Genomic DNA, 24,299 nt, shown 5'->3' with positions numbered 1-24,299 from the left:
AACGCTTGGCCCATAGTAGGCATTCAACAGATATTCATGGGATGAACAGATAATCACTGGATGAATGAATCGCCTTGCCTAAGGTCACGCTGGCTTGAGGGACAACCCCAGGTGCCAGCCCAGCCCTCTCAGACTCCAGGTCCTTGCCCTGCAGCTGGGAGCATCAGGTGCTGCTCCTTGCCCAGGTCTATGTGTCAGGTGTTGGACCTCAGAGAAGACTGCCTGTCCGGGCCACAGAGGGGTCTAGGTTGGGGGCAGAGGGACCTCCTCTGTCAGTTCTTTGAGGCCAGGACTTGTTTCTTTCTTTTCTTTGTTTTTCCTCTTTGGCCCCCAGAGGGCCCAGGTTAAAGGCTCCAACAGTTAACATGCCCATCAGTGGCAGAATCACAGAGAGGCCCCTCTGAGCACTCTCAAATGCTCCAGGCCTCCTCTTCATACTCCCTTCCTCACCAACCACCAGCGATGGCAGGCCCAGACTTGCGCTGACCATGGTTCCAAGTCAAGGGGTCAACCTGCAAGGCAGTGGCAGAGGGACCCTGGATATCTCACTCTGCCTCTCAGAGCCTCAGTTTCCCCCTTCTCAATAACTGGAATGAATGACCTTCCTTCCAGGCAAAGAGTCTAGGGAACCTATTTTTATCATATGACTGCCAACTGGGGACCCTGAGAGGCTGCCTCAAGCGGCCACTGAGATCAAAGACCCCAGGCATAGACCAACTGAGTTCGAATCCTGGCTACATTGTTTATTCCTCCTGAAACCCTGGGCAAGTGACTTAATCTCTCCATGCCTTGGCTCTTTCTCCATGTTCTGCACATGAACAAACAAGGGGCAAAACAATTTTCTACCATGATGAGGAGTCATAGAGAGAGCTGGTGGATTGGGGGTCACTGCAGAGCCCCTCTTTGGGTCATGCCTGCGTGGCCCTGCCCATACACCCCATTGTCCTCTGGCCTTGTGTGTGCATGAGCAAACTGGACAGAGCAGAATGACACCAAGACAACGTGGAGACTGAATGTTCCCTGAAATGGGAGCACAGTCACCTGGTCTGGCCAAGGTCCCCCGGTCACAGCAGACCCACAGACACAAATAGACAGAAGCCCCCAGACACAGAACTGCACTGGAGAGCCATTGCTGCCCACACGGAGAGAGGAGCCAACCCCAGGGGGGCCCAGAGCCCACGGAAGCCCCAGTCCCAGCCAGGCCCCAGTCACGCTGTGTGCCAGCAGCAGGTCCTGTGGCCAGACAACCCCACATGCGGCCCCCACACTCAAAGCAGGGAGAGAAGCAGAAGATGCCAGGCAGCAGGTGGCCAGGGCAGCGTGGCCGTGGGAGGTGGGGTTCCCCACTAGAGTCTGCGTAATAGACACGGAAAATCTTTACCGGCATACCCATCTTGCCCCTCTTGCCAGGAACACCAGGCAGGCCCTGCAGGGGAGAGACAGGGTAGACGTCAGGGCAGAATGCCAGCAAGGACAGTCAGGCTTGCCCCAAACCAGCCCAGAGCCACCCATGGCAGGAAGTCACAGAGGGCCTGCAATGTGCGCCATTTACGTGGCAGCCCCAGTGACATGCATGTCGGATGGATGGCAGGGTCGGGGTCTGTGGTGACCTAAGAGACAGAGAAATGCCAGTGTTCCTGTATTCAGCAGATGCTTCATAAATGCCCAGGCTCCAGCTGTCCTAAGATTCTCTATACCCAGCTTATGGAAGTTACAACTGAGTTCCCACAGATACGGGCTCAGGTTGGGAGGGGGTGGGGAGGAAGGTCCCAAGGCCACCACCCCAAGGGCTTCTAATGGAACTCCAGGCTGGGTCAGGGGTCCGTGAGAAGCTCCCACACCATCTTTTGGACTCCTCTGACTTTGATACTTGATTTGGAAGGACAGGGATCTTAGGAAATCTTAGCACCCACTGCCTGCCACCAAACCAGCCCCACTACCTTCCCCAGACAGCTGCTCCGCCTGGGAGTCCTCAGCTCTTCAGAGACCTCAGGGCCCAAGCAGAGACCAGGTTTCCAGCCCAGTCTCCCCTCCCCACTGTCCCTCACCTCTACCCCGGTCCACTGCCCCCAGCCAGCTACAGCCACAGCATCTTGTTCTCAGGCTGCTCTTGCTGTCCCCACCCCTCACCAACACATTTTACTCAAGTAAACCAACTGATCTATCTAAAAGAGGAATCAGCAAATGGTTTCTGGAAAGGGGCAGATAGTGAATATCTTTGGCTCTGCGGGCCATACAGTCTCTGTCACACCTACTCAACTCTGCCATTGTAGTGAGAAAGCGGCATTGACAATATGTAACCAAATGAGCAAGGCTGAGCTCAATAAAACTGTTTGCAAAAACAGATAACTGGCTGGATTCGGCCCATGGGCCATAGTTTGCAGACCCCTGATCCATACTATAAAGTGGGCCTGGTGTTCATTGGTTGCAAGTCCTCAAGAGGCTCTGCATACCCTCAGAACAGAGTCCCTTTCCTGACCTTAGTCCTGAGCACCTAGGACATTGCCCCAGGGCCCTCTCCAGCTTCAACTCCTACCACTCTCACCCTCTTACGCAGCACTTTGGCGGTGTTGATTGTTAAACTCGCCAAGTTACCGTAAATTCCTGACTTTGCACATGCTGTTCCCTATGCCTCGAACACATCTGCCTTGACTTGTCCCCTTATCAGACTCCTACTCGACTCGAGTGCACCTCCTCCAGGAGGAATTCCTTGACTTCCCCAGGCTGGTGCCTGGCAGGTCCTGCTCTGCTTGGGCAGGGGTGGCTGGTGGATGGTGAATAACCAAAGCAGCAAACTTACTCGCTCTCCATCAGACCCTGGCAGGCCGAAGAGCCCTGGGAGCCCAATGTAGCCCTAGGAAAGAGAAGAAGTGGGGTCACAGAGGTCAAGCGGTGAGGTGTGGCCGGCCCAACCTGCCCCAGCCTGCCCACCCCTGCCACCCCACATCCCGGCTCCTCCTCTTCCTCCCCGATGGCAGTGGCAGCTCCGGTGGCTCCTCGATGACATAGGCCTTGAGGCAAGTGTATATGCCCATGGACTGCATGGTGCTGGCTTCCACGATGTAGTCCAAAGGCACATACCCTCACGCCAGGGAAGGGCGCGGGCGCTCGCCGACAGGAGGCCCGCCCCGCGCCAGGGCTCCAGGACCTGCAGAAGGAAGCTCGCGGCTGGGTTAGATGCTAGCACTGCACCAAGCCCTCCCCAACCCCAGGGATGCTGGCAGGTGCCCGTGGCTCCTGCCACGGCTCCTCCTAGGTCTTCAAGGTCCTGGAGGTAGGACTTACATTCACCCCTGGCCGCCTGAGTGATGGCATTAACTAACAGCGGCTGCGAACCCAGAGTGCCGACATTGTGCCAGGCACATGCATGCTACCACATTAGACTCTCACAAGGACCCCCAGATTGTCATCACCCATACTGGACAAATAAGGAAACTGAGGCTCTGTAGATAAAGCAACATGACTAGTCAGCGGTGGAGCTGTGAATTCTCTTCAAGGAATTCCTAATCAGCTCAAGGGTCACCTAAGTCCAGCTGACTCCGCAGCCGCGGCTCATCACCATTCTGGGGTTTTTCCCTAGGGTGAGTCTCATCTCCTCCCTCCCAGCCTTTCCTCACTGTGTCCCCTCCACCAGGCATGTCCCTTCCATCCCTCATGACTTCTGAGCCAAATCCTTCAAAGCCCAGCTCTCATGAGCTCTCCTTGGGCAAGCATCCCTGATACCCCAAGCTGGAAGCAAGCTCTCCCCTCCACCCCAATGCCAATTTTGCACCTCGGTAGCATCCTTCTCCACTTTCTCCCTTGTATCTTCATTATTTGTGTTCACGCTTCATGTCCTCATTAGTCTGGGAACTTCTTAAGGGCAGCGACCTCGCCCGGGGCTTCTGCCACTATCTGCATGCCACTCTTTGTGCAATGATTTAATAATAACTCTAACCAAAGCTAATGTGTATTGAGCATGAACGACAGGCCAGGCCTGCTGTCAGTGCTTTGCATATATTAAAGCATTTATTCCATCCCCGAGAAAGTGCTATGTTTTATTAATTATATATATACAGAGAGACGGAGTCTCACTCTGTCATCCAGGCTGGAGTGCAGTGGTGCAATCTTGGCTCATTGCAACCTCTGCTTACCAGGTTCAAGCGATTCTCCTGCCTCAGCCTCCTGAATAGCTGATCACAGGTGTGCACCTACTATTTACTTTTGTAGAGATGGGGTTTCGCCATGTTGACCAGGCTGGTCTCGAACTCCTGGCCTCAGGTGATCCACCCACCTTGGCCTCCCACAGTGCTGGGATTACAGGCGTGAGCCACCGTGCCCAGCCACGAGGAAGTATGATTACTCAGCCCCCTGTAGAGGTAAGACCATTTAGGCCCAGAGAGGTGAAGTAACTTGCCTAGGACCACACAGCTGAAATGTGGTAGAACTGGTATTCAAATTCAAGTCTTCTGACTCCTGGGCCTGGGCTCCTAACCACTCTGCATACTGCCTTCCCTCAAACAAGCAACCCAGAGGCTCACAACCATCTCTCCTTCGCTGGAAGGCCAAGAGGCCACTGAGCCTCCTTGTTGGCATCCAGCATGATTAATATCCATAATCTGAAAGAGTGCCATTTGCTACCATTCCAAATAGAGCTTATCTCCCAGATTTACGGGTGAGAAAATAATTTGCTCAGAGAGGCCCAGTGACTTGCCCAAGGTCCCACAGCTAGCTGAGGGCAAGGCAGGTCTCAAAGCCTGTCATCCGGATTCCAAAGCCTGCCCTCTGCCTACTTCAGAAATATGAGGCTGGTGGTGGCAGGGTTGGAAGGACAGCTTGAGTGACTCACTGCTCACCCAGGCTGCCCATCCAGGGCTGTGCGGCCTGTAAGAGACAGGAGTGCTGGGGCCAGACCAGTCCTCTCCTCCTATGTGGCTTTGAGATGCCACCGGCCTGGCAGGCAAGTCGAGCAATGCCAGATGTCATTAACATGCCCTGTCCTTCTGGCAGATCAGGAGATCAGGACTGGGGCTGGACTGAGAAGACCTTTCTCCCTGGGTTTAGGGGGACCCTCTGGGGGCAGAGCCCCTGGGAGCAGCAGAATAAAGGAAGAGGTCCAGCATCCTGGGACAAGAGCCTCCTCAGGCCCTGCCTATCACAGTAACCTCCTGGGGAATGCACTTACCAGCCCCCACTCCCGCCTCCCCGTGCTCTCCTAACAGCCACCAGTCTGCTGCAGGGATTAGGGCTGAGACTGCAACCATTCTGTCCTCTCTCTCCTGCCAAAATATAAATAGCTTTGGCTCAGGAGCAAAGGATACATGATCTGTCCTGACCAAGGACTGTGTGACCCCATTCCTGAGCATTCCTTGAGAGGCAGAAAGTCCATGCCTCAGAACACCTGGGTCCTCATCCCAGATCCACCTTAGGCATGCAGTGTAAGCTGGGGCTATCCAGGCCCCGCCATGAACCCAGTTTCTTTGTATGTAGAAGAGAGGATTCCATCACACCAGCTCTAAATCTTTCCAACTCCATTTACCCCATTCAGTCCACCCACGACCTTCTCTGTCTTCCCACAACCCACATGGGAGTCCCCACCTGTTGGCCCCCTCCTGAACTGTCAAGTCAGCTTGACATAACCAGGCTACAGGTACAGATGGACATCATGACCATTGTAAAGGTAGGCAAACTGAGGCTGATCGCTACTCAGGGTCTGCTCCATGGGGGCCTTGAAGAAAGGGGAGATCTGGAAGCTCCACCAAGCTGCAGGCGTAGGTAGCATTCACACACCAGGTGCCCTCCAAGAAAAGTGGATCCCCCCAGCCCTCAGTTGGGAGTAGGAGGGAGGTCTCTGAAGATTCGACGACAAGCAATTCAAGTGGCCCATACTGGCTCTTGTAACTTGGGGATGAGCCAGGAGACACAGCAAACAAATGCCTAGTTGTTTGTAGCTGGACTGTGGCCAAACCCCCAGCACAGTCTTTGCTGCCCAGACTTCTTGGCCAGGGGGACCAAGCAGCTTACCTGGCTCAAGGGTCTCCCATCACCCAGCCCTCCTGCTGCCCCTCTGTTGTCCGGGAGCGCTCAGGTGGGAGGGCCTTGGCTCTCCTTATAGTTCTGACCTCCCATCAAGCCCACTGGCGGGACAGGTGATGCTCACCTAGAACCCCACCCATGTGGCACTGGCCAGGAACCACTTACCCTGCTGCCTTTGGGGCCGGGCTCTCCTACCGGTCCAGGTAACCCCTGAAACACAAAACACAGAGGGGCAAGGACATATGGAGACGCTCTACCTGCTGCCAATCCTGGGGTGAGTCCTTCTTCTTTGGGGCCTCTGCTGCTCTCTTTGTAGAATGGGGGTGGGGTTAGATTAGCAGTCTTTGGCCTGACCCCCACAACCCCAGGATCCCAGGGAGGTGGCTGGTGGGTAGGAGGGATACTGAGTGAGAGGAGCCTCTGGAGCCCCAGCCCCACAGAGTCAGACCTCCTCTTACTATGCAGCCTTATCCTGTGCCTGCAAAGATAGGCTTCCTTGGTCCAGCCCCCTGGAAAGTCTCCTCCTTAGGGTCTACCCAGCAGGTACGGCTCCTTGGCCCCCAGCCCACCGCCTCCCTCTGCCTCGGGGCACCTGTGGCCATCTCCACATCACCATGGCCACAGAGCTTCCAGAAGCCATATACTGCACCTGCCTGCCAGGGTAACCTTTGGCCCCTGGGCTGCCCTCAGGTCCTGGCTGCCCCTGCAAAGGAACAGAGAGAAACATAAGGAAAGGAAAGACCCTGCCCAGCTCTGGGTCTGGGGACCCTAGGAGACTGGGGCTGGCAATGAACAAAGAGAGGGGCAGGAATGTGAGAGGGAACAGGAGGAAGGGTAGGGCCCCCGAGCCCACCCCTCTGTGAAACCGGTCAGACCAGCTCTGAGGGACAAAACCCCTTCTGCTTGCAGCCCAGGAATAAGAAATCACTGAGGAGGCCTGGCTGGTTCTCCCATGCTGGCAGGGCTGCTGTTTGACTTGGGCCAGGCCAGCCAAAATTCCTGCAAACCCCGTGGTGGCATGTATAATATCCCCTAACATCGCCCGGAACAGGCCAGCTATTCATAGCTCCAACTGGCATTGCGCGGCTCATGCCAACATCAGGCCGGCATGGACTCTGGCTCTTTTGGGCAAATGTGGCTGGGCGAGAGAGATCGGGTGGGCTGGAGTGGGCTGGAGGCCCCAGCAGGGTGAGAGGCAGAACAGCCTGGCTCTAGGCTGGCTCACAGAGCAGGATCTAGGGAGGGGGCCAGAGACAGGTAGGGACTGGGAGGAGGGACAGCGACCAGGGCAGGGCTGAGGCTGAGGCCCTCACCTGTTCTCCGGGGTGCCCTGCTGGTCCAGGATAGCCCTTGTGTCCCTGTGGGGGGAAGAAGCTGCATCAGGCAGGGAGGATACATCTGGGCCTGGAAATTGCAAGGGCCCAGCCTCCTGGCCTGCTCTGTTCAGCACCATATGTACTGCGTCCAGGATGGAGTGTGCGCTCAGTAAGCGTTCTCCAGATGGATGCAGATACCATGTGACGGTTCGCACATTCCCAAGGTTTTCTCTCTGCTCCCAGTGGCTCTTAGGCAGAGGACATCATGGGGGTCATTCACTGCTCTGGCAGAGTTGGTGAGACGAACTGGAACAGAGCAACTGTGACCCAGAGACAGTGTATCGCAACCATTCCTTCTGAATCCAGAGGTAAGGTGAGACCATCTCTCAGGGCTAGGATTTGTCAATGGAGGAGTAGACTGAGTAGGACTCGAGGTCTGGAATGTGCTGAGCAACCACATCACACGTGACGCTGGGATTCCCTCCCCTATCAGGACCTGCCCCTTCTCATAAAGCCCCCATCATAGGCCTTGACCACATATATTAACCCAAATAGCTGTTTCCCTTCTCCCACTGGCCCCAGCTCCTATTCCAGGGAGGAATAGGCCACCCAGATACTAATGAGAAGGACTCTGGCAACGCCCCAGTACCAACTTTGACCCTCTGTCCTGATAGCCCAAAGACCATGGTGTAAGGCATGTCCAGGCCAGGCCTCTGGGTGGGTGGAGAGAACCAAGCTGAGTGTGTGCTTTCAAGTGGCACAAGGTATAATCACCTAAGCCATTTCATAAGAGTAAGGAGGTCTCCAGAGGAAACCTCACACTTCAAGTTTCCATCAGCTGGGGGGGCTTCCACGGTACACAGGGTAGGCACACTTATCCATGTTAGACCCTCTTATGCAGGGAGCTCTGGGATTGGTTTAGATGCTGTCCCTAACTTACTATGCAACTTTGGGTGGGTTACTACCCTTCTCTGAACTTCAGATTAGGGAGTTAGAACTCTGAGTCCCCTTCAGCTCTGATGTTTTAGAACCCCAGAGTTTGAAGACCCCCTCCAGAGTCACACACAAGACTAGAACACACACACGCCCGCATGCATGCTCAAACCTGTAGACCCTCTCTATGCGCTGCCATTTACCCAGGACTACATGCATAACAGATGACTTCATCTACTCCTTCCAACAGTCAGATGAGCTGGGGTGGGGGGTGACTATCACCTCCATTTTACAGAGGAGAACACTGAGTCTCACAGAACTGAAGATGCCTGCCCTGAGTCCCATTGCTAACAAGCCACAGGCACTCACTACCAGATCCTTCTGACATCTGGAGCCACACTGGGAACCTTGCAAACATCCCCAGACATGTGCAGCTCCATGCACAGGCACAAACACACACAGGTATACACACTCAACACCCCCCATCAGCCCCCAGGAGGTGGGGACTCTTCATTATAAACAGCAGAGTCAGTTTGATCTAAGAGGTCTGGAGAGTTTACAAGCATTCTTTCTGCACCTATTCATGTCTCAAGAGCCCTCAGTGACATGATTGTATCTCAGATCCAGGGGCCTATGGAGATTGACGCAACAAGGTTGGGTGAGATTCTTCTAGCTGGGGCGTGTACTCTTTTCCCCAGTGGGCAAACTGGGGCATACAACCTCTTGTTTCAGACCCATCTGGATTCCAGTGCTGCTCTACTAACTAACTGGCTGTCTGGGTGACCCAAAGCCAATGACTTCACCTCCGAGAATCTTGTTTTCCTCAATTATAAAATGGGGCTATAAAGTTGGAGCAGGGATGGCAAGATAGAAAGTGTGTAAAGCGCAGTATTTGGCATTGGATTCAAGGGTGCTGTAAAGGTTAGCTGCTGTTATAATCTTCATTTTTCATTCATTCGGTAAACATTTACTGAGTTTTCATGCTCCAGCCCCGTTCTAGGCACAGGAAGAATGAGACAGACAACATTCTTTGCCCTAAAGGAGTTTACATTCTAATTAAGGAGGTAAAAAACAAAGTGAACATAAAAATAACATCTGGGCTGCAAGGAGAGAGGAATGGGGAGTTGCTCAGTGGGTACAGTTTCAGTTTTGCAAGATGAAACATTTCTAGATATTGATTGCACAACAATGTACCTAATGCTATCGAACTGGACACTTAAAAATGGTTAAGATGGTAATTTTACATTATATGCTTTTTAACCACAATTAAAATAAAATCCTTTCAGAAACAGGGAGAAAATGTCTAGTAGTGATCAGTGCTGTGAAGAAAAGGAAGTAAAGTTATGGACAGAGAATGCAGCACTGGGGAGGGACGGTGAATAGAGGGTGGGATCAAGGAAGGCTGCTCTAAGGAGATGAATGGGATGAACACAGAGCTGGCTGTGGGATGGAGAAAGGCAGTGCAGGCAGAGGAAATAGCAAGTGCAAAGGCCCTGAGGCAAGAACGCCCTCAAGTGGCTTGGAGGGAACACAGGAAGGCCTGTATGACTGGAATAGAATGGGCGAGAGGGTGAACGATGGGGGTGGTTGGAGAAGCAGGAGGCCAGAGCATGCTGGTGGTAATATGATACAAAACCACAGAAGCTCTTTGAGCAGGGACGTAGCGCGACAAGATATAACTAACAGCCGTGATCATCATTTTTCCACCTAGAGCTTGCAGATGAGGAAGAACAAGTGAAACCTTTTCCCAGTGAAGAGCTGAATGGAGCCTTGCACTCTTGGTTGTGTGACTCCGTATGGGTAATTATCCTCTCTGAAGCTCACTCTGTTGTATTCTACCTGCCTGCAAAGATCCAATGGAGTAACAGGACAAGAACCCCAAGAGAACCATAAGGTGGGGTCCAGGGGGCCGTTGGCCATCACCAGCTCCTGTGGCTTCATCTGCAGCCACAAGAACCCTGCTGAAAACCAATTCTTCAGTCCCCATACCTCCCCACAAAGGAAGCAGAGGCATTTCTCCAGTGAAATCCCAGGAGAAGATTTCAAGTAAACCCTCTTGCTCAGGATGCAGCTAAATGGAAGTGAATGATCATCACCGGTATGCATGGTGGCAGGCCCTGTGCCTGGCTCAGCACTGAAGCCTTCATATTTCAGTTCATGGACTCCTTGCTATCACCCCTAGAAGGCAGAAATTACCATACACGTTTGCCAGTTGAGGAAACTGATATTCAGAGAAGTAAAGAGACTTTGCTGAGGCCACACAGCTTTCTAGGGGCAGTGCCAGGCCTGTAACTCGAATCCCACATCCTTAGCCATCAAAAAGCATGGGATGAGACATGCTCATTGAGGCCTAAGGCCTGCCTAGAAGAGCCACAAAGCCACTCAAGGAGAGATCCCCTTATAGATGCCCTCCCTGGAATGAAAGTTTCACATCACTGCAGCATTATTCAGGCAGAGGTCAGTCATGAAACCCTGGAATAACTGAGTTGAAAGGGACCTAAACCATTAGTTTGGCAATCTCCTTTCTCACTGGACAGACTGAGAAACTGAAGCTCAGAAAGGGAAGGGACTTGTCCAAAGTCACCTAGCAAGTTATGGCCAAGTCAATACTTTTCCCCGGACTCCAGACCCACTGGGATATACAATTTCTAGGTATCTCTTGATCAAGGGACCCTGAAGGGCCTTAAACATTGCCATGAACACCCCAGTTTCTCCTGGATGGCCAGGAGCAGCAGAGCGAGCATAGCCAAGGTGGGAGGTAGGAGGTAGGAGGTGCTTATGCTCCCTGGAAGCATCTTAACAATGTTTACCAAGCTGGGGCCGGCAAATAGCTCCAAATGACAGGGCCCCAGACCTGCAAGAATCTAAACCATTATCTTGTGCTGCGCCCCACCAATTATGGGGCGGGTGCTGACCGCAAGGTGGGCCTGTGGGCAGTGACTTTCCAGTTTGTGATCGGTGCCTGACTGGCACTAAGGGAGAGGGAATGTTTCGGGAGCTCCAGGGACCGTGGTGTCTGCAAGGGGCCTCTGGCTGCCCAGCAGGCGGGTCTCCACGGGACCTGTGTTTATAATAGAACTTGGTCTATATTTTGGTTTGGGAGCCAGATTAATCATTGCTTACAATGCGCAAGGAGAAACCAGACATCACCTCACTGTTGCTACAGACCGTCTCCCCGTCTGGCTGGGCTGCTTTTTGGGCTTTGGGCAGGGAGGGGAGGGGTCCGGTCCTTGCCTGGGGGTCCTAGGGACCAATATGTACTCAGATATCGGCTGTCCACCCAGGCTCCACCTTGGCCTGAGCAAGGCCTCAGCTCCCGTTGTAATTGAGCTGAAACTCACCAAGCTTGCTTAGCTCTCCATGAATCTCTGCTGAACTTCCCTACCTCCTGGGCAGCCCACACCCCAGACTGGGCCATCAGCAGGACAGAAAGAATCAAAGAGTGAGAAACACATGACTAGAGTAGAGGGTCTTATTATGTGATGCTGGACAAGGTGCCTCTCTGGACCTCAGTTTCCCCAGCTGGCCTCTCCAAGTGTCCTGTGGGCTCAGAAACTGTAGGATTCCGAAGTCTGTGGCTAGTCTAAAAGCACAGTCCATCATGGCGCAGCCAGGTGTCTGACACCAAACTCTGCTCTGTGGATACCTGAGACCGCTCCAGGCAGGAAGGTATATTTTCTGTATGGCTTATTCATTTATCCAGTTGTTCCTTCATCAAACAAATGTCTGCTGAGCCGCAGCAATGACCAAGACCCTGTGTTAGGCACTAGAGATACACCAATGAACAGAAAAATCTCTACTTTCTAGAAGGGGATGTGGGCATTAAATGCATATTAAGTGCAATGAAGGAGAATGGTAGAAGAATATAGATGCACCCAGCCACAGGAGGCGGCATTATAAACTGAGGCTTGGGGGAGGAGCAGGGCTTGGACAGGAGACACAGGATGGGATAGGAGGGATGCCAGTGGGTATGGGCTATAGAAGCAGGGGAGCCTGGAGAAGTTTCTCGGGGGGAACTCTACGGAATTGGGGGTGCCACACTCAGGCAGAACCGGAAGTTCGCAGAAAGGCGGGAGATCGTCTCAGGCGGCCTCAATCACATTTCCCCAGACACACTTCCAGATGACCCCTGTGCTCTCCCATTTTATTACAGCTTCCCACAGATAATGGCCAACTCAGGCAGCATTCCTGCTAGGGGGCAGGGTGGGGGCAACAGGAGGGAACTGAGGGGAAGTCAGGCTGGAGAGAAGCAAGTCAGGTTTTGATTTGAGTAGCAGTTTTGTTCCATGCATCATGTCTATCTGGGGCAGTATGGTAAGAAAAATTCAGGGTCTGTCTCAGGGCTTGGCCAGAAAGATCAATTCGTGATGCTTGCCAGAGGTGAGGAGCGAGGGAGGTGAATGTGGTCAGCACTGCGCTAAGCCCCATGTGGGGAAACAAAGATGAACGGGTTGGGTTCTGTCCTCTGTCCAGTCTAAGCAATGTGTCGACACTAGTGGGTTGCCCACTAGCCCAAAGAGGCTGAGAAGGGAGGCCAAATGGTCAGAGAAGGGAGGGGTGACTTCTGCCTGGAGGTGCTGGGGAGTGCTCTTGGAGAAGATGCTATTCTCCTTGGAGAAGATGCCAAGGGGCAGGCACATGAGGATAAGTGTGGAGGAGAGGGCATGCCTGGGGAGGGCACAGCAGAAGCAAACACAGGGAGGCAGGAAGGCCCAGGGCACACGGGATTGGATGGGGCCAGGGTTTCTACACAGCAGGGGGCAGGGAGGCAGGAAGACCCAGGGTACATGGGATTGGATAGGGCCAGGGTTTCTATACAGCAAGGTTTCTCAACCTTGACTTTGTGGGCTGGACACATCTTATATGTGTATGGGAGGGAAGGGCTATCTTGTGCATTGCAGGATGTTTAGCAGTATCTCTGGCTTCTACTCATCAGAAGCTAGCAGCACCTCCCTCCCAGTTGTATGTAATGGCCAAAAATCTCTCCAGACATTGCCAACTGTTCCCCGGGGGGCAAAATCACCCCAAGTTGATAATTACTGGTCTCTAGGAAAGAAGGCAAGAGAGTTAGATGAGAGAGAGCATGGGAGGTGCAAATGGAGTTCTGGCAGCCTTCTTGGCTAGTGGAGGGCGGTTAACTGGAAACTAGCAAAATGACTAGCACTACCAGATGGGCAAGACCTTCTTCAGATGCTTCTCTTCATGATCATGATCACTATTCATTCATTGCATAAATGCATACAAAGTGCCTGCCGTGTGCCAGCCCTGTGCTGAGTGCAGGGATATTACATCTCATTTAATCCTCCCAACCACCTCATGATGTGGCTGAGGCCCAGCAAGCTGAGGCGACTTGCCCAAGCTCACACAGCAGGAGAGGGACAGAGCAGGGATTCCACCCAGGTCTATCTAACCTGGTTTGCATGTCTTCCCCGCCTTGGGAACTGGTCCAGCAAAGTCCTTCCACAAGCATCTCAGGCAGTGGCAGAGAAACAAACCTTCTCAGGCAGGCAGGCTCTTTTTTACTGGATGGACACTGTCTTGTCTGAGAAACTGTTTCAATCAGCCTTGTGTTGACTGAAAGGGCCTGAGGGTCAGAAGACCTGGGTTCAAATCCTAGCCCTGCAGCTTAGAAACCCATGGAAGGTATTTCCATTAAATTGGTGCCTCTTATTCTTGGCTGCAAATGGGAACCACCTGGAGGCCTTTTAGAGCTACTGATGCCTGAGTCCCACTCAGACCAACAGAGCCAGAATCACTGCAATGGGGCCTGAACTCCCTAGCTGGGAGCCACTGCTGTAGACTGCAGTCGCCAGCCAAAACTCCCTTTCTCTTGCTGATTTTTCTCCATAGCCCTTTCTGTCTTATAGTGTACCTTTTATTTTTACTGTTTTTCTTTGTATTATCTCTGTGCCCACCCCAAGAATGCAGGTCCCAGGAATTTTTGTCCATTCAGCTCAGTGGCTGGCACATTACAGGCATTCAATAATTCTTGTTAAATAAATGAATACATAGGATTATCCATGTTGCCTCAGAATGACACAAAAATTCAATGTGCTGGTGATCACGAAGAGGAAGCTGACCTCACCTCTTATCCACTCACCTTCCTTCTCCCCTCAAGGCTTCCCACAAGAAGTAACGCAGAAAAGCCATACTACAGGATCAGAGCCAAGTGGCTGCTGTTGTCACCAAAGACGTGTGTGATAGGAGAGACCACCTACAATGGTGGCCCCAGGCACATTGCCCATGGCAGTAGTTCTCTTCTCTGATCCCCGCTACTGGTCAGGGGTCTCTGCCTTGGGATCTGAGCTCCCCAACGCTTCACCCAGCACCCTCTGTGAGTGGGTGACGCCAGCCTGCCACAGACCAAACTCTTCTGTGCGTGTCTAGGCCAGGGCCAGAGGGGAACGCAGAGCAATTGGCTTTGCCAAATAGTTTTCCAGCTGCACAGTGGCTCTTCGTTAACTTAGAGAAGCTGCCTCTCCCTGCTCAGGTGAGCTGGTTCCTCTTGGTTGGGGGTCCTTGGCCCCCTGGACATCTGCTTAATGCAAGGAGCCCTGGCACCCCGGGCAGGAGCTGGTTCCAGTCTGGTTTCCCTATCTCCTGTCACCTCTGCTAGGCTGCCACCCCCATGCAGAACAAGACCACCAGAGACTGCTTTATGAGCTGGGACCGGAAAGAGCCTTTTCCACTCACATCTCATCCATCAGAAAGCACTAGAGCCCAGAGGGGAAGTAAGTGGGGAGTGCGAATCCCTCTGTGTTCTCTGAGCCAGAAAAGACCATATTTCTCAGCTCACAAACAGCCACTGCTTCCAGACAGGCCTCTCAGGTTGGAGGTATGGCCTGCTCTGGCCATGGGGAAGGGAATGAGGGAACAAGATCCTGCAAGGCCCCCTGTGTCATGGGGCTCTCAAGGCAAGAACTGGGTGGAGCTGGGAGACACCCCAGCTGTCCAGATGAGAGCCAGATGGCCTAGAGAGAGTTCAGCTGTGGCCACAGCCGGGAGCCAGGGCAGAAGCTTAAGAAACAGTGGTAGGCCGATGGATTCACCAGATAATCCATCAGCAGCTGGGGACTTTCTTGGAAAAAGCAATTGATCCTTAAGCTGCATTGCCTTTCCCCCATTTCCTGAATACCTGCTATGCACAGGCTTCATGCTAGGTTCAGTAGGAAGAGCAACAAACCAGATTTGCACACCCTGGTTGGTGAGGCATACCTGGTAGCTCAGAATAACTAAGCCAAGACAGCTTAAGTGTCCTTGAGCAGAGAGGAGCCTCCTGGCCTGAAGCTGAGTGCTCCAGGAGGACTCCCGAGAGTAGGCACAACTAGAGTAGAGTCTTGAAGGAAGGGAGACACAGGCTGGAGGAGTCACAGAAATCCAGGGGGACTGTAAGCTACAGACCCACTACCTAGGAAATGCCAGTCTTTTCCCCGCACAGGTGTTTGGACAGGTAACTCCCCAGCATGGCTGAAATGGGGATGGGATGCGGGTGACATAACAACAGCCAGGAAGGTACAGAGAACCCACTGCCTCTCCAGATCATTCCCCTTCCCCTGCAGGGCATCAGCGAGGGCCACATATGAGACTCTGAGAGCTCATTGACTCGCCCAAGGTCACCCAACCAGGAAATGGCAGAAGGGGGAATAGAACCCAGGTCCAAGTGACCACAGGGTCCACTCCCTCAACTTCTCTGCTCCAGGCCTTGCTCCTGGTCACACAGCCCCAGACTGTGCAGGGTCAGAGACGGGGATCATTGTCTCCATCTCATGTAGGAGAAGGCTGAGGAGTAGAGACAGGACTTGTAGGCCCAAGGCAATTCAGCCAGTGGGCGGTGGAGCCAGGGCCAGCACAGGGTACTCCATCACCACAAGCTTTCTTGAAGGTGGCCTTCCTGGGAGCAGCTTGGTCCCCAAAAGGAAGTACAGCAAACCAAGGATACTTCTTATGCTACCTCATTAACCACGGTGGCAGGCACCTACTGCAAGCCAAGGGATTCCCTGCCCCCAACAGTCACAACCCTTGGAAAGCTCTCTCCCATGTGCCCTGTGCCCAGGGGAGCTGGGCTGGGGCTGGGGAGAGGCAAGTGGGCCCACAGCTCTCCTGCCTGAAGACCTGGCTTGCTAGGAGGCCCACTGCACAAGGCAAAGCATCAAAACCAAACAGTACCTTTCGTCCCGGAGGTCCTGGATTCCCGGAGAGCCCAGGCAAGCCCATGTCGCCCTGCAAGACACAGACAAGGCGGGTGAGGCAGGAAAACGGGAGCAGAGACACACTGCTACACTACAAAATTGGAATTGTAACTTCCAATGGCTGGTTGTTTCCAAATGAGATTCATGGAGTACTAGAGGCCTCAGAGGAGACTCGGATGCTGCCCAGCAAGAAGAGTGGGTGGTGTACCCCGCCCTCTCCCCACTCAACTCAGCCGCTCCATCTGATCTATTTTATATACTGGGCTTCAGCAGAAGACACCACTTGAAGAACGGGTTCCGATACTAAAACCATGTTTGAAAACTATGTTCCAGAGGACGTGTGCCTTATCAGTCCCATATCAATCAGTCATCTCTCCCTGCAGTCCTGAGACACCTTCCCATGGCTGGGCATGCCGCTGGCCAAGCAGGGGGACATTTCTGCCACCACCCCAAGGCCTGAGAACAGGCCACACAGGAGCAGGAGAGAAGCCTGGGCTCCTGGGTGTCGATCTCATTTTGCCACTTACCAGCTGCACGACCTCCAGCAAGCCACCCCTACCTGGGCCTCCGTTTTCTCATCTGTAAGCTGGGCCCATTTGTCCTGGCTCATGGGGTTATGATGGGGGTCAAGTGGTAGTATATGGGAACGCTCTCCTGGGACCCTGGGTCACCCAGTAAATACACGCTAAGGGCAAACACCTAGCAGTGAGGATGTGAAGCAATAAGCCACCCATGTCTTGGGGAAATCAAAGAAAGCAGCCAATTCTAGGTGCCTTTAAGCACAGGAGGCTGGGCTGAGAAGCAGTGTTCAATCCATTGGGATGGCTCTAGGGCTGTGTCCAGAAGGAAGCCAGGCAGACCTGGGCATTGCTTCCAGGGTGTCTGTGCCTGGAAGATTGACACACTGGACAATCTCATGTGGAGTTCATGTGGGCTCCCCTCTTCCCATCTGTCCTGCACCCTCTCCAAGTCCCTTGCTCAGTTTATGGGGTGGATCCTTCAGAGATGGATGAAAGCCTTTAGCCAAAGTGTTTTTCCTTCTGCAGGCAAACCTGGTTTCATAGCCCTTCAGAGTTAGGGAGCCCTGAATCTCTGGCCTCCTAGAAATCCACAGACCCGTCTGCTCGAGTTAACCTCAGGAAAGGCTTTGAGTGTCTATTGGAAGCTTCCTGGCCATGTGCTACCAAGAAACTTCTGGATGCCCACGGTCACCTAGCAGGCCCTGCAGAAAGCCATGCAGGACATTAGGCAAAAGGACATTCACCAAGAGTGTGACCATAGGAGAAATCTTTTGTCAGTTTTGTTGGTTGCACTTTGGAAAGAAGGTGGCTGGGAATAACCTTGGGTGGGTTTGGTGTTGAGAAGGGCTAAAGGACTTCAGGGAAAAAACCAAACCACACCCTGACCCTTCTAGATGTTCCCACCTCACTGCCTTTGCCATGCATGGCCTCTGCCAGGACGGCTAGCTGCAGAGTGTGGTGATTTCACTATTGTCCACTCCCCTCTTCCCTGAGAACTGGGGTCCCTGGAAACCTACCTTTGCCCCATCGTGGGCCTTTCCTGGTGAGAGCCCTGGGTCCCCTTTCTGTCCCTGAAACAAAAACAATTCCACTTTGGCCACCAAGTCATCTAGAGAGGATGTCTGTCTCCCCACAAACTCTGCTCAAAGCCCTGCTCCCTTGCTTAAATGCCTTCCCATCCATCCTCCCACTCACACACCTCCAGAGGGTCTTCTCCAATTCCACTACTCCCCTGCTCTAACACCTTCCATAGCTCCCTGTGACTGCAGGGTGACAAAGTCCAAATTCCTCTTTCTGTTATCCCAAGTCTTCTGTAATCCAACCCATCCCAGGCACCCTATCTAGACTCTGCTCTCCTTTCAGCAGCCAAACCCACAGAGAGGGTCCCTCTGCTCTATCCTCAAACCACAGCCCACTCCCCAGCCATGTCCCACACTGTCCTGCCACCAGGCTGTTGCTCAGGCAGTCACCTGCACCTAGAAACCCTTTCTCCAACCATCATTAGCCAAACCACAAACATTCTTCAGTTCTCATCTGGAATGTGTCCTCCACATCCTACTTGTAGAGCTCTGCGCCCATCCTCCATGTGACCAGCCTCTGCCTGTGCACATGGCCAGGACTGTCTCCTGGCTTGTTCCCCTGGGGCTCTCAGGGGTTTCTGAGAGACATGTCCAAGAGGCATGTCAATACTTTTTGATTTTCCAGAATGTTGATATCCACCTCATTGGTCTCTACATGAGGTTCAGTGCACAAACAGCCACTTACATGTGTGTACGGCCCTTCACAGTTGACAGTATCCCTCACCTCACTAGATTCCTACAGTCTAGTGAGGCAAGGGAAGCATTATTCCTCCTATAATATATTTGGGAAAACTAAGGCCAGGAGAAGGAAAGGGACTGTCTAGGGCCTCAAGATGAGGCATTCTAACCCTGATTGGTGACTCCCAGACCTGCGTTCCAGGATGCCCTGGCTCCGGCTGGGTTAGAATAGGCAGTAACTTGACGAGAAACTGACAAGCAGTGAGTCCCCAGTCAGAGGCAAGCACTCTTTGTTCCTAGCGTAGGGACAGTCCCTGTCGCACAGATCCTGGCTCCGGAGAGCACGGGGCTCAGGAAAAGGGTCCACAGATTCACCAGCCGCGTCTCTCACGGGGTGCTCCTGGCTGCGGCTCCTCTCCTTTGGCCAAACCTGATCAGATGACTCAGGAAACAGCCCTGTGGAAAGTCGGTCCACCCTGTGTCACCTTCTAAGAGCTCCTAATCTTTGTCCCCATTCCTATCCCACCTTGAGCCCTCTCCCCTCCCTGCCTCAGCTGGGCCCAGAGTCAGAAGTCCTGGACCTGCCAGACTCACAGTGGGACCTCAGGCAAGTCACTGCACCTTCCTGAGCCTCAGCTCCCTCACCTTTAAAGTGGGGACCACACACGCGCACCCGCGCACACACACACACATACACGCGCGCACGCACACACATACGCGTGCATACATACACGCGCGCACGCGCACACACACATGCATGCGTGCACACAAACACACAAACACACGCCAGCTTCCCAGGTTTTCAGGCAAGGAGCCAGTGGGATAATGACCGTGACACATGGGAGGGGTGGTTTGGGCAACTTTAATTAATCCCCACTCGGTTCTTTTCTTCGTTAGAACTCAGATATTCCAAATCCTGACTCAGTCACCCTCCACCAGATATCACTGCATTCTGAACTAGAAAGTGTCTCTAGGAGGGAAAGGAATGAGCTTTTGCTGCTCACCTACCATGCGCAGACACTGAGCTGGCCCCACTCTGTAGACCAGCTCCTTTAGTCCTCATAGCACCCATTTGTTCCAAGGAAGGACAAAGGCGGGTTCAGAGAAGCCAAATCCCAGCCTGGGCTGGCGTTCCCTGGCAGGGAAGAGACAAAGGCTGAGTCCGTCCCCAGGCTAGGTCTGACTTCAAAGCCCCATTTGCAAATGGAAGACCTGGGTGCTTCTCCCACACTCCCCCTCCCCTCAGCTACCCAAGACTAAAAGTCCCCAGAACCCCAACTCTGTCCACCTGGGCCCCTCTAGGTCGTATCTTCTGCAGAACCTCACCTCTGGGATTCACCTTGCACTGCAGCTGCTCCTCCAGGACCCCCTCCCACCCTGGGCTGTTCAGAAGCCCAGCTCAATGCCTTTTATGTCCATGGTACAAGGCCAGGCCTAGGGCTACTGAGGATTCCTATGGCCAAAAAAGGACAGCAGCTCTTTCTCAGCCAGCCTGTGCCCACCTCGATCTGCAGCTGATAGAGGAGCTGGGCTTAACAAGCTTTCAGGACTGGGCCTTCATGTATCCTATTCTGTTATCTTACAAAAAAAGGAAACTGAGATCCAAAATGATGACTTGTTCCCTGGCCCAAGGTCCTTTCCCAGGGCATTTTAGTTATTGACGGATTTCTCTCTGCATTCTTAGCAGCCAGCACAGTGCTTGAGATGCAATGCCTGCCCGAGTATGATACCTTCAAGTACAGATGCTACAAGCCAAGTCTCAGGATGAACAGAAGGCAGGGAATGCCATGGTGGGGAACAGACACACTCATGACCATGAGGGGCAAACCAGAGAGACCGGTGATGATGATAAACATTAATATTTACTGAGTGCTCTTCTAAGCCCTGGACACATATTAACTCATTTAATCCTCCAAATCCATAAGGCGGCAACGATTACTATCCCCCTTTTACAGAAGAGAAAGCTAAGGCACAGCAGGAATAAGTCACCTGTCCAAGGTCACACAATTAGAAAGTGGGATTTAGTCATTCTATTACAAAGATACATGCATGTGTGTATTCATTGCAGCACTATTCAAAATAGCAAAGACATGGAATCAACCTAAATGCCCATCAATGATAGAGACTGGATAAAGAAAATATGGTACATATACATCATGGAATACTATGCAGCCATAAAAAGGAATGAAATCATGTCCTTTGCTGGGACATGGATGAAGAAGCCATTATCCTAAGCAAACTAATGCAGGAACAGAAAACCAAATACTATCTGCTCTCACTCATAAGTGGGAGCTGAACAATGAGAACTCATGGACGCATTGGGAAGGAACAACATACATTAGGGCCTGTTGGCGGCAGGGGATTGGGGTAGGGAAAGCATTAGGAAAAATAGCTAATGCATGCTGTGCTTAATACCTAGGTGATGGGTTGATAGGTGCAACAAACCACCATGGCACACGTTTCCCTATGTAACAAACCCACACATCCTGCACATGTGGCCCAAAACTTAAAATAAAAATTTAAAAAAAAAAGAAAGTGGGATTTAGGTTCTTGCAGTCTGGTTCCAGAGCCTGAACACTTTACATTTTGATATACTGCAGATGAAAAACTACAATCCAGTGGTAAGGAGAGGATAGGAAGAAACTGGAGAGAACTTCACCTAAACAGAGGTAAATCCTTAAAGGGAGTTACAGCTTTTGTAAGTTGAGGCTGGAAAAAGACCAGGAGGAACCAGATGAAGTGGCAGCTCAAGGGATGCTCAAGGTACCTCTAGATGGGTGAAGGTATGACTTCTGCGATAGAGAACACTATATGTCTTCCCAGCCAGCCTCCTGCAAATCTTCCAATAAGAAATATAAGTCATATACAAAGTCCAACTAACCATTTACATCTTCACAGGAACAAGAATCTTGTTGTCAGACCTGCTTTCCAGCCAATGAGCTTGTGTGACCATGACAGAGCCTGTGTGACCTTGAGCAAGCCACTTTCCCTCTCTGTATGTGAAACGGCAGACTCTGCCTGGATTAGTTAACAGAGCCAGGTGGTACTAGAAGACAGATGGGAGCCTTAAGTGCCAAGAACATAGCAGGAATGGGAACTACAGTGAACACCTTTCCTGCAGGTTGGGTTGGGAAATAGAACAGAAGGCTCGGGTGGCTGAGGCCCAGAGATGGGGTGAGACAAGGAAGGAATAAATCCCAAAAGATTTGGAAATTCTAGCCAGGCATGGTGGCTCATGCCTGTAATCCCAACACTTTAAGAGGCCAAGGAAGGAGGATCACTTGAGCCCAGGAGTTCTAGACCAGCCTGGGCAACAAAGTGAGACCATGTATCTACAAAAGCAAAAAATTTAACTGGGTGTGGTGGTGCACACCTTTAGTCCCAGCTACTTGGGAGGCTGGGTGAGAGGACTGCTGGAGTCTGGGAGGTTGAGGTTGCAGTGAGCTCTGATAACACCACTGCACTCCAGCCTGGATGACAGAGCAAGACCCTGTCTCAAACAAACAAATAAATTAATGAATATTGAGAAATTCCGGGCTGGAAGCCTCCTATATAAGCCATCCTTGGTCTCGGTATCCAGCACAGGGCCTGGCTCAGAGAAGTCATCATAAAATGTTTCACAAATGAGCAAATGAGTGAACAGAGTCCCAAGAGACAATGGTAGGGATAGGAATGGGTCAAATCTGGCTCCAGCCCCAGAACTTTCTCTGAATTTTCACCAGGCCTCCTACTGTCAATACAACTATTTTCATGGGTCTAGAAGTTCTAGACAATGCAATAAGGCAGGAAAAATAAATAAGAACTACTAACCTTTGACGAAAATGAGACAATAATATGTTCTTTTCTGCAAATAATATGAATACCTATCTATAAAATCCAGGAGAACCAACTGAAATACTAATAGAATTAATAAGGTGATTTAGTAAGGGGATGGTTATAAATTAAATACAAAATTAAAAAAATACAAAAATTAGTAGTTATTTTCACTAGATGAGAGCTATCTAGAAAATACAATGGGGAGAATATTCCATTCATGACAGCAGAAAAATATAAAATTTCTAAGTATAAACCTAATAAGAAATGTACAGGGCTTATGTAATAAAAACCATTAAAATTTACTAAGACACATTGTAGAACTTCAACCAAATAGGAAGACATGCCATATTTTTAGCTAGAAAAATGTAATATTTTAAAGATGTTAATTCTTCACAAATTAATATATGTATTTAATTACAATTCCAGTAAAAAGCCCAAGCGTTTTTCCAAAGAAATTGTTAAGATAGGCATAAGGTTCATCTGACAGAATAAACAGCCAGAAATGTTTTAAATAAAGAGAAGAAGAAGGATACATAGTACAAAGATAGTAAATGTCATATAATTGGCATTTTACTAGCATAAAAATAAATAAACAATGAAACATAATACAATGGCTTGTATTATGATAGATACATAGATACTCTATGATAGATCCTTGTCTATCATAGAGTAACCAGTGGAGGAAAGATGTTTAACAAGTGGTTAACTATTGGTGGTAAAATAATGCTGGAACCCAACTCCATTTCCACCACCCCCATTAAGATGAATTCCAAATGGTTTAAATTTTTTAAGAGTACAAAAGACATTATGAAATGACAAGGAATATAATTGAATACCTAACTGATCTTAAAACAGGAAAAACATTTCTAGGTATAAAAGCAAAATAAAGAACCACAGATTTTACAGATCAATAGAGCCCTCCTGAGATTATCTGATATATTATTTTTTAAAAGGATAACATTTCTATTCGTGAAATTCATCATGAATACTCTTAAGAAGCAAACAACAAACTGGAAAATATTTGTAAGGTGGACAAAGCCTTAATAACTTCAAAATAATGTTTACAAACCAATAACAAATGGCAACATCCCAACCTCCCAAAATAAACCAACTCATAAGTGGTGAAGTACAAATGGAAAAGAGATTTAAGAAAAACATACATCTCATAGATGATCAATGAAGTGAAAATGATAATAAATTATCTTCTTTTAAAAATATCTTCCTTTAATGCTAGCAGGAGCATAAATCAGTTTAACCTTTCTAGAAGGCAATTGCTAATAAAATAACAGCTAAACACTCATATGTCTCTCACGTGCAAGGCATATGATAAATCATTTGCATATATGTGTATATATGCATGTGTATGTATATACAAATACATCTTGGTATATGTCTTGATATATGTCCACATATACATATATAAATACACATACATGCGTGCACATACACACACACATAGTGAGGTATGAACTATGATCATCCTTGTTTTACAGAAGTGGAACCTGAGGCCCTCCAAGTTTTAAGTAACTTGCCCAAAGTCATGCAACCAGCAAATGATAGTGAGGTGGGAGATGAGACTTGACTCTGGAGGCAGGGCTTGGACTTGGGACCAAACTGAGGACCAGCTAAAACAGGCATGAGGTAGAATCACCTTTCCATAAGACATGCCCACTAGTGTGCCATGTTAGTTTACCATTGTTATGACAACCTGAAAGTTACTGCCCCTTTCCATGGCAATGACCTGATGACCTG

At 50.9% G+C, this 24,299-nt stretch overlaps 1 protein-coding gene across 5 annotated transcripts in view; it reads right to left on the bottom strand.

The window, feature by feature from the left end:
• The window catches only part of COL27A1 (collagen type XXVII alpha 1 chain), a 159,753-nt gene that overhangs the window by 101,848 nt on the left and 33,606 nt on the right, over nt 1–24,299 (bottom strand). For 4 of the 5 annotated variants that reach the window (XR_004054043.1, XM_030920179.1, XM_030920181.1 and 1 more), the window contains exons 6-12: nt 17,991–18,044; nt 16,431–16,484; nt 7,329–7,373; nt 6,665–6,718; nt 6,181–6,225; nt 2,801–2,854; nt 1,382–1,426 (exon numbers count right to left, since the gene is read on the bottom strand). Coding sequence is in view for 4 of the 5 variants with exons in the window: in XM_030920179.1 (XP_030776039.1) it covers nt 1,382–1,426; nt 2,801–2,854; nt 6,181–6,225; nt 6,665–6,718; nt 7,329–7,373; nt 16,431–16,484; nt 17,991–18,044 (351 nt within the window). In the remaining variant the exon portion in view is untranslated. The remainder of the gene's footprint in view (nt 1–1,381; nt 1,427–2,800; nt 2,855–6,180; nt 6,226–6,664; nt 6,719–7,328; nt 7,374–16,430; nt 16,485–17,990; nt 18,045–24,299) is intronic. The other variant, XM_030920180.1, reaches the window with a different exon arrangement.

The sequence above is a fragment of the Rhinopithecus roxellana genome, chromosome 16 (assembly GCF_007565055.1).
Source record: "Rhinopithecus roxellana isolate Shanxi Qingling chromosome 16, ASM756505v1, whole genome shotgun sequence".
NCBI lineage: Eukaryota > Metazoa > Chordata > Mammalia > Primates > Cercopithecidae > Rhinopithecus > Rhinopithecus roxellana.
Note: the sequence above shows the minus strand (reverse complement) of the source record. Positions and strands in the feature narration are given on the sequence as shown.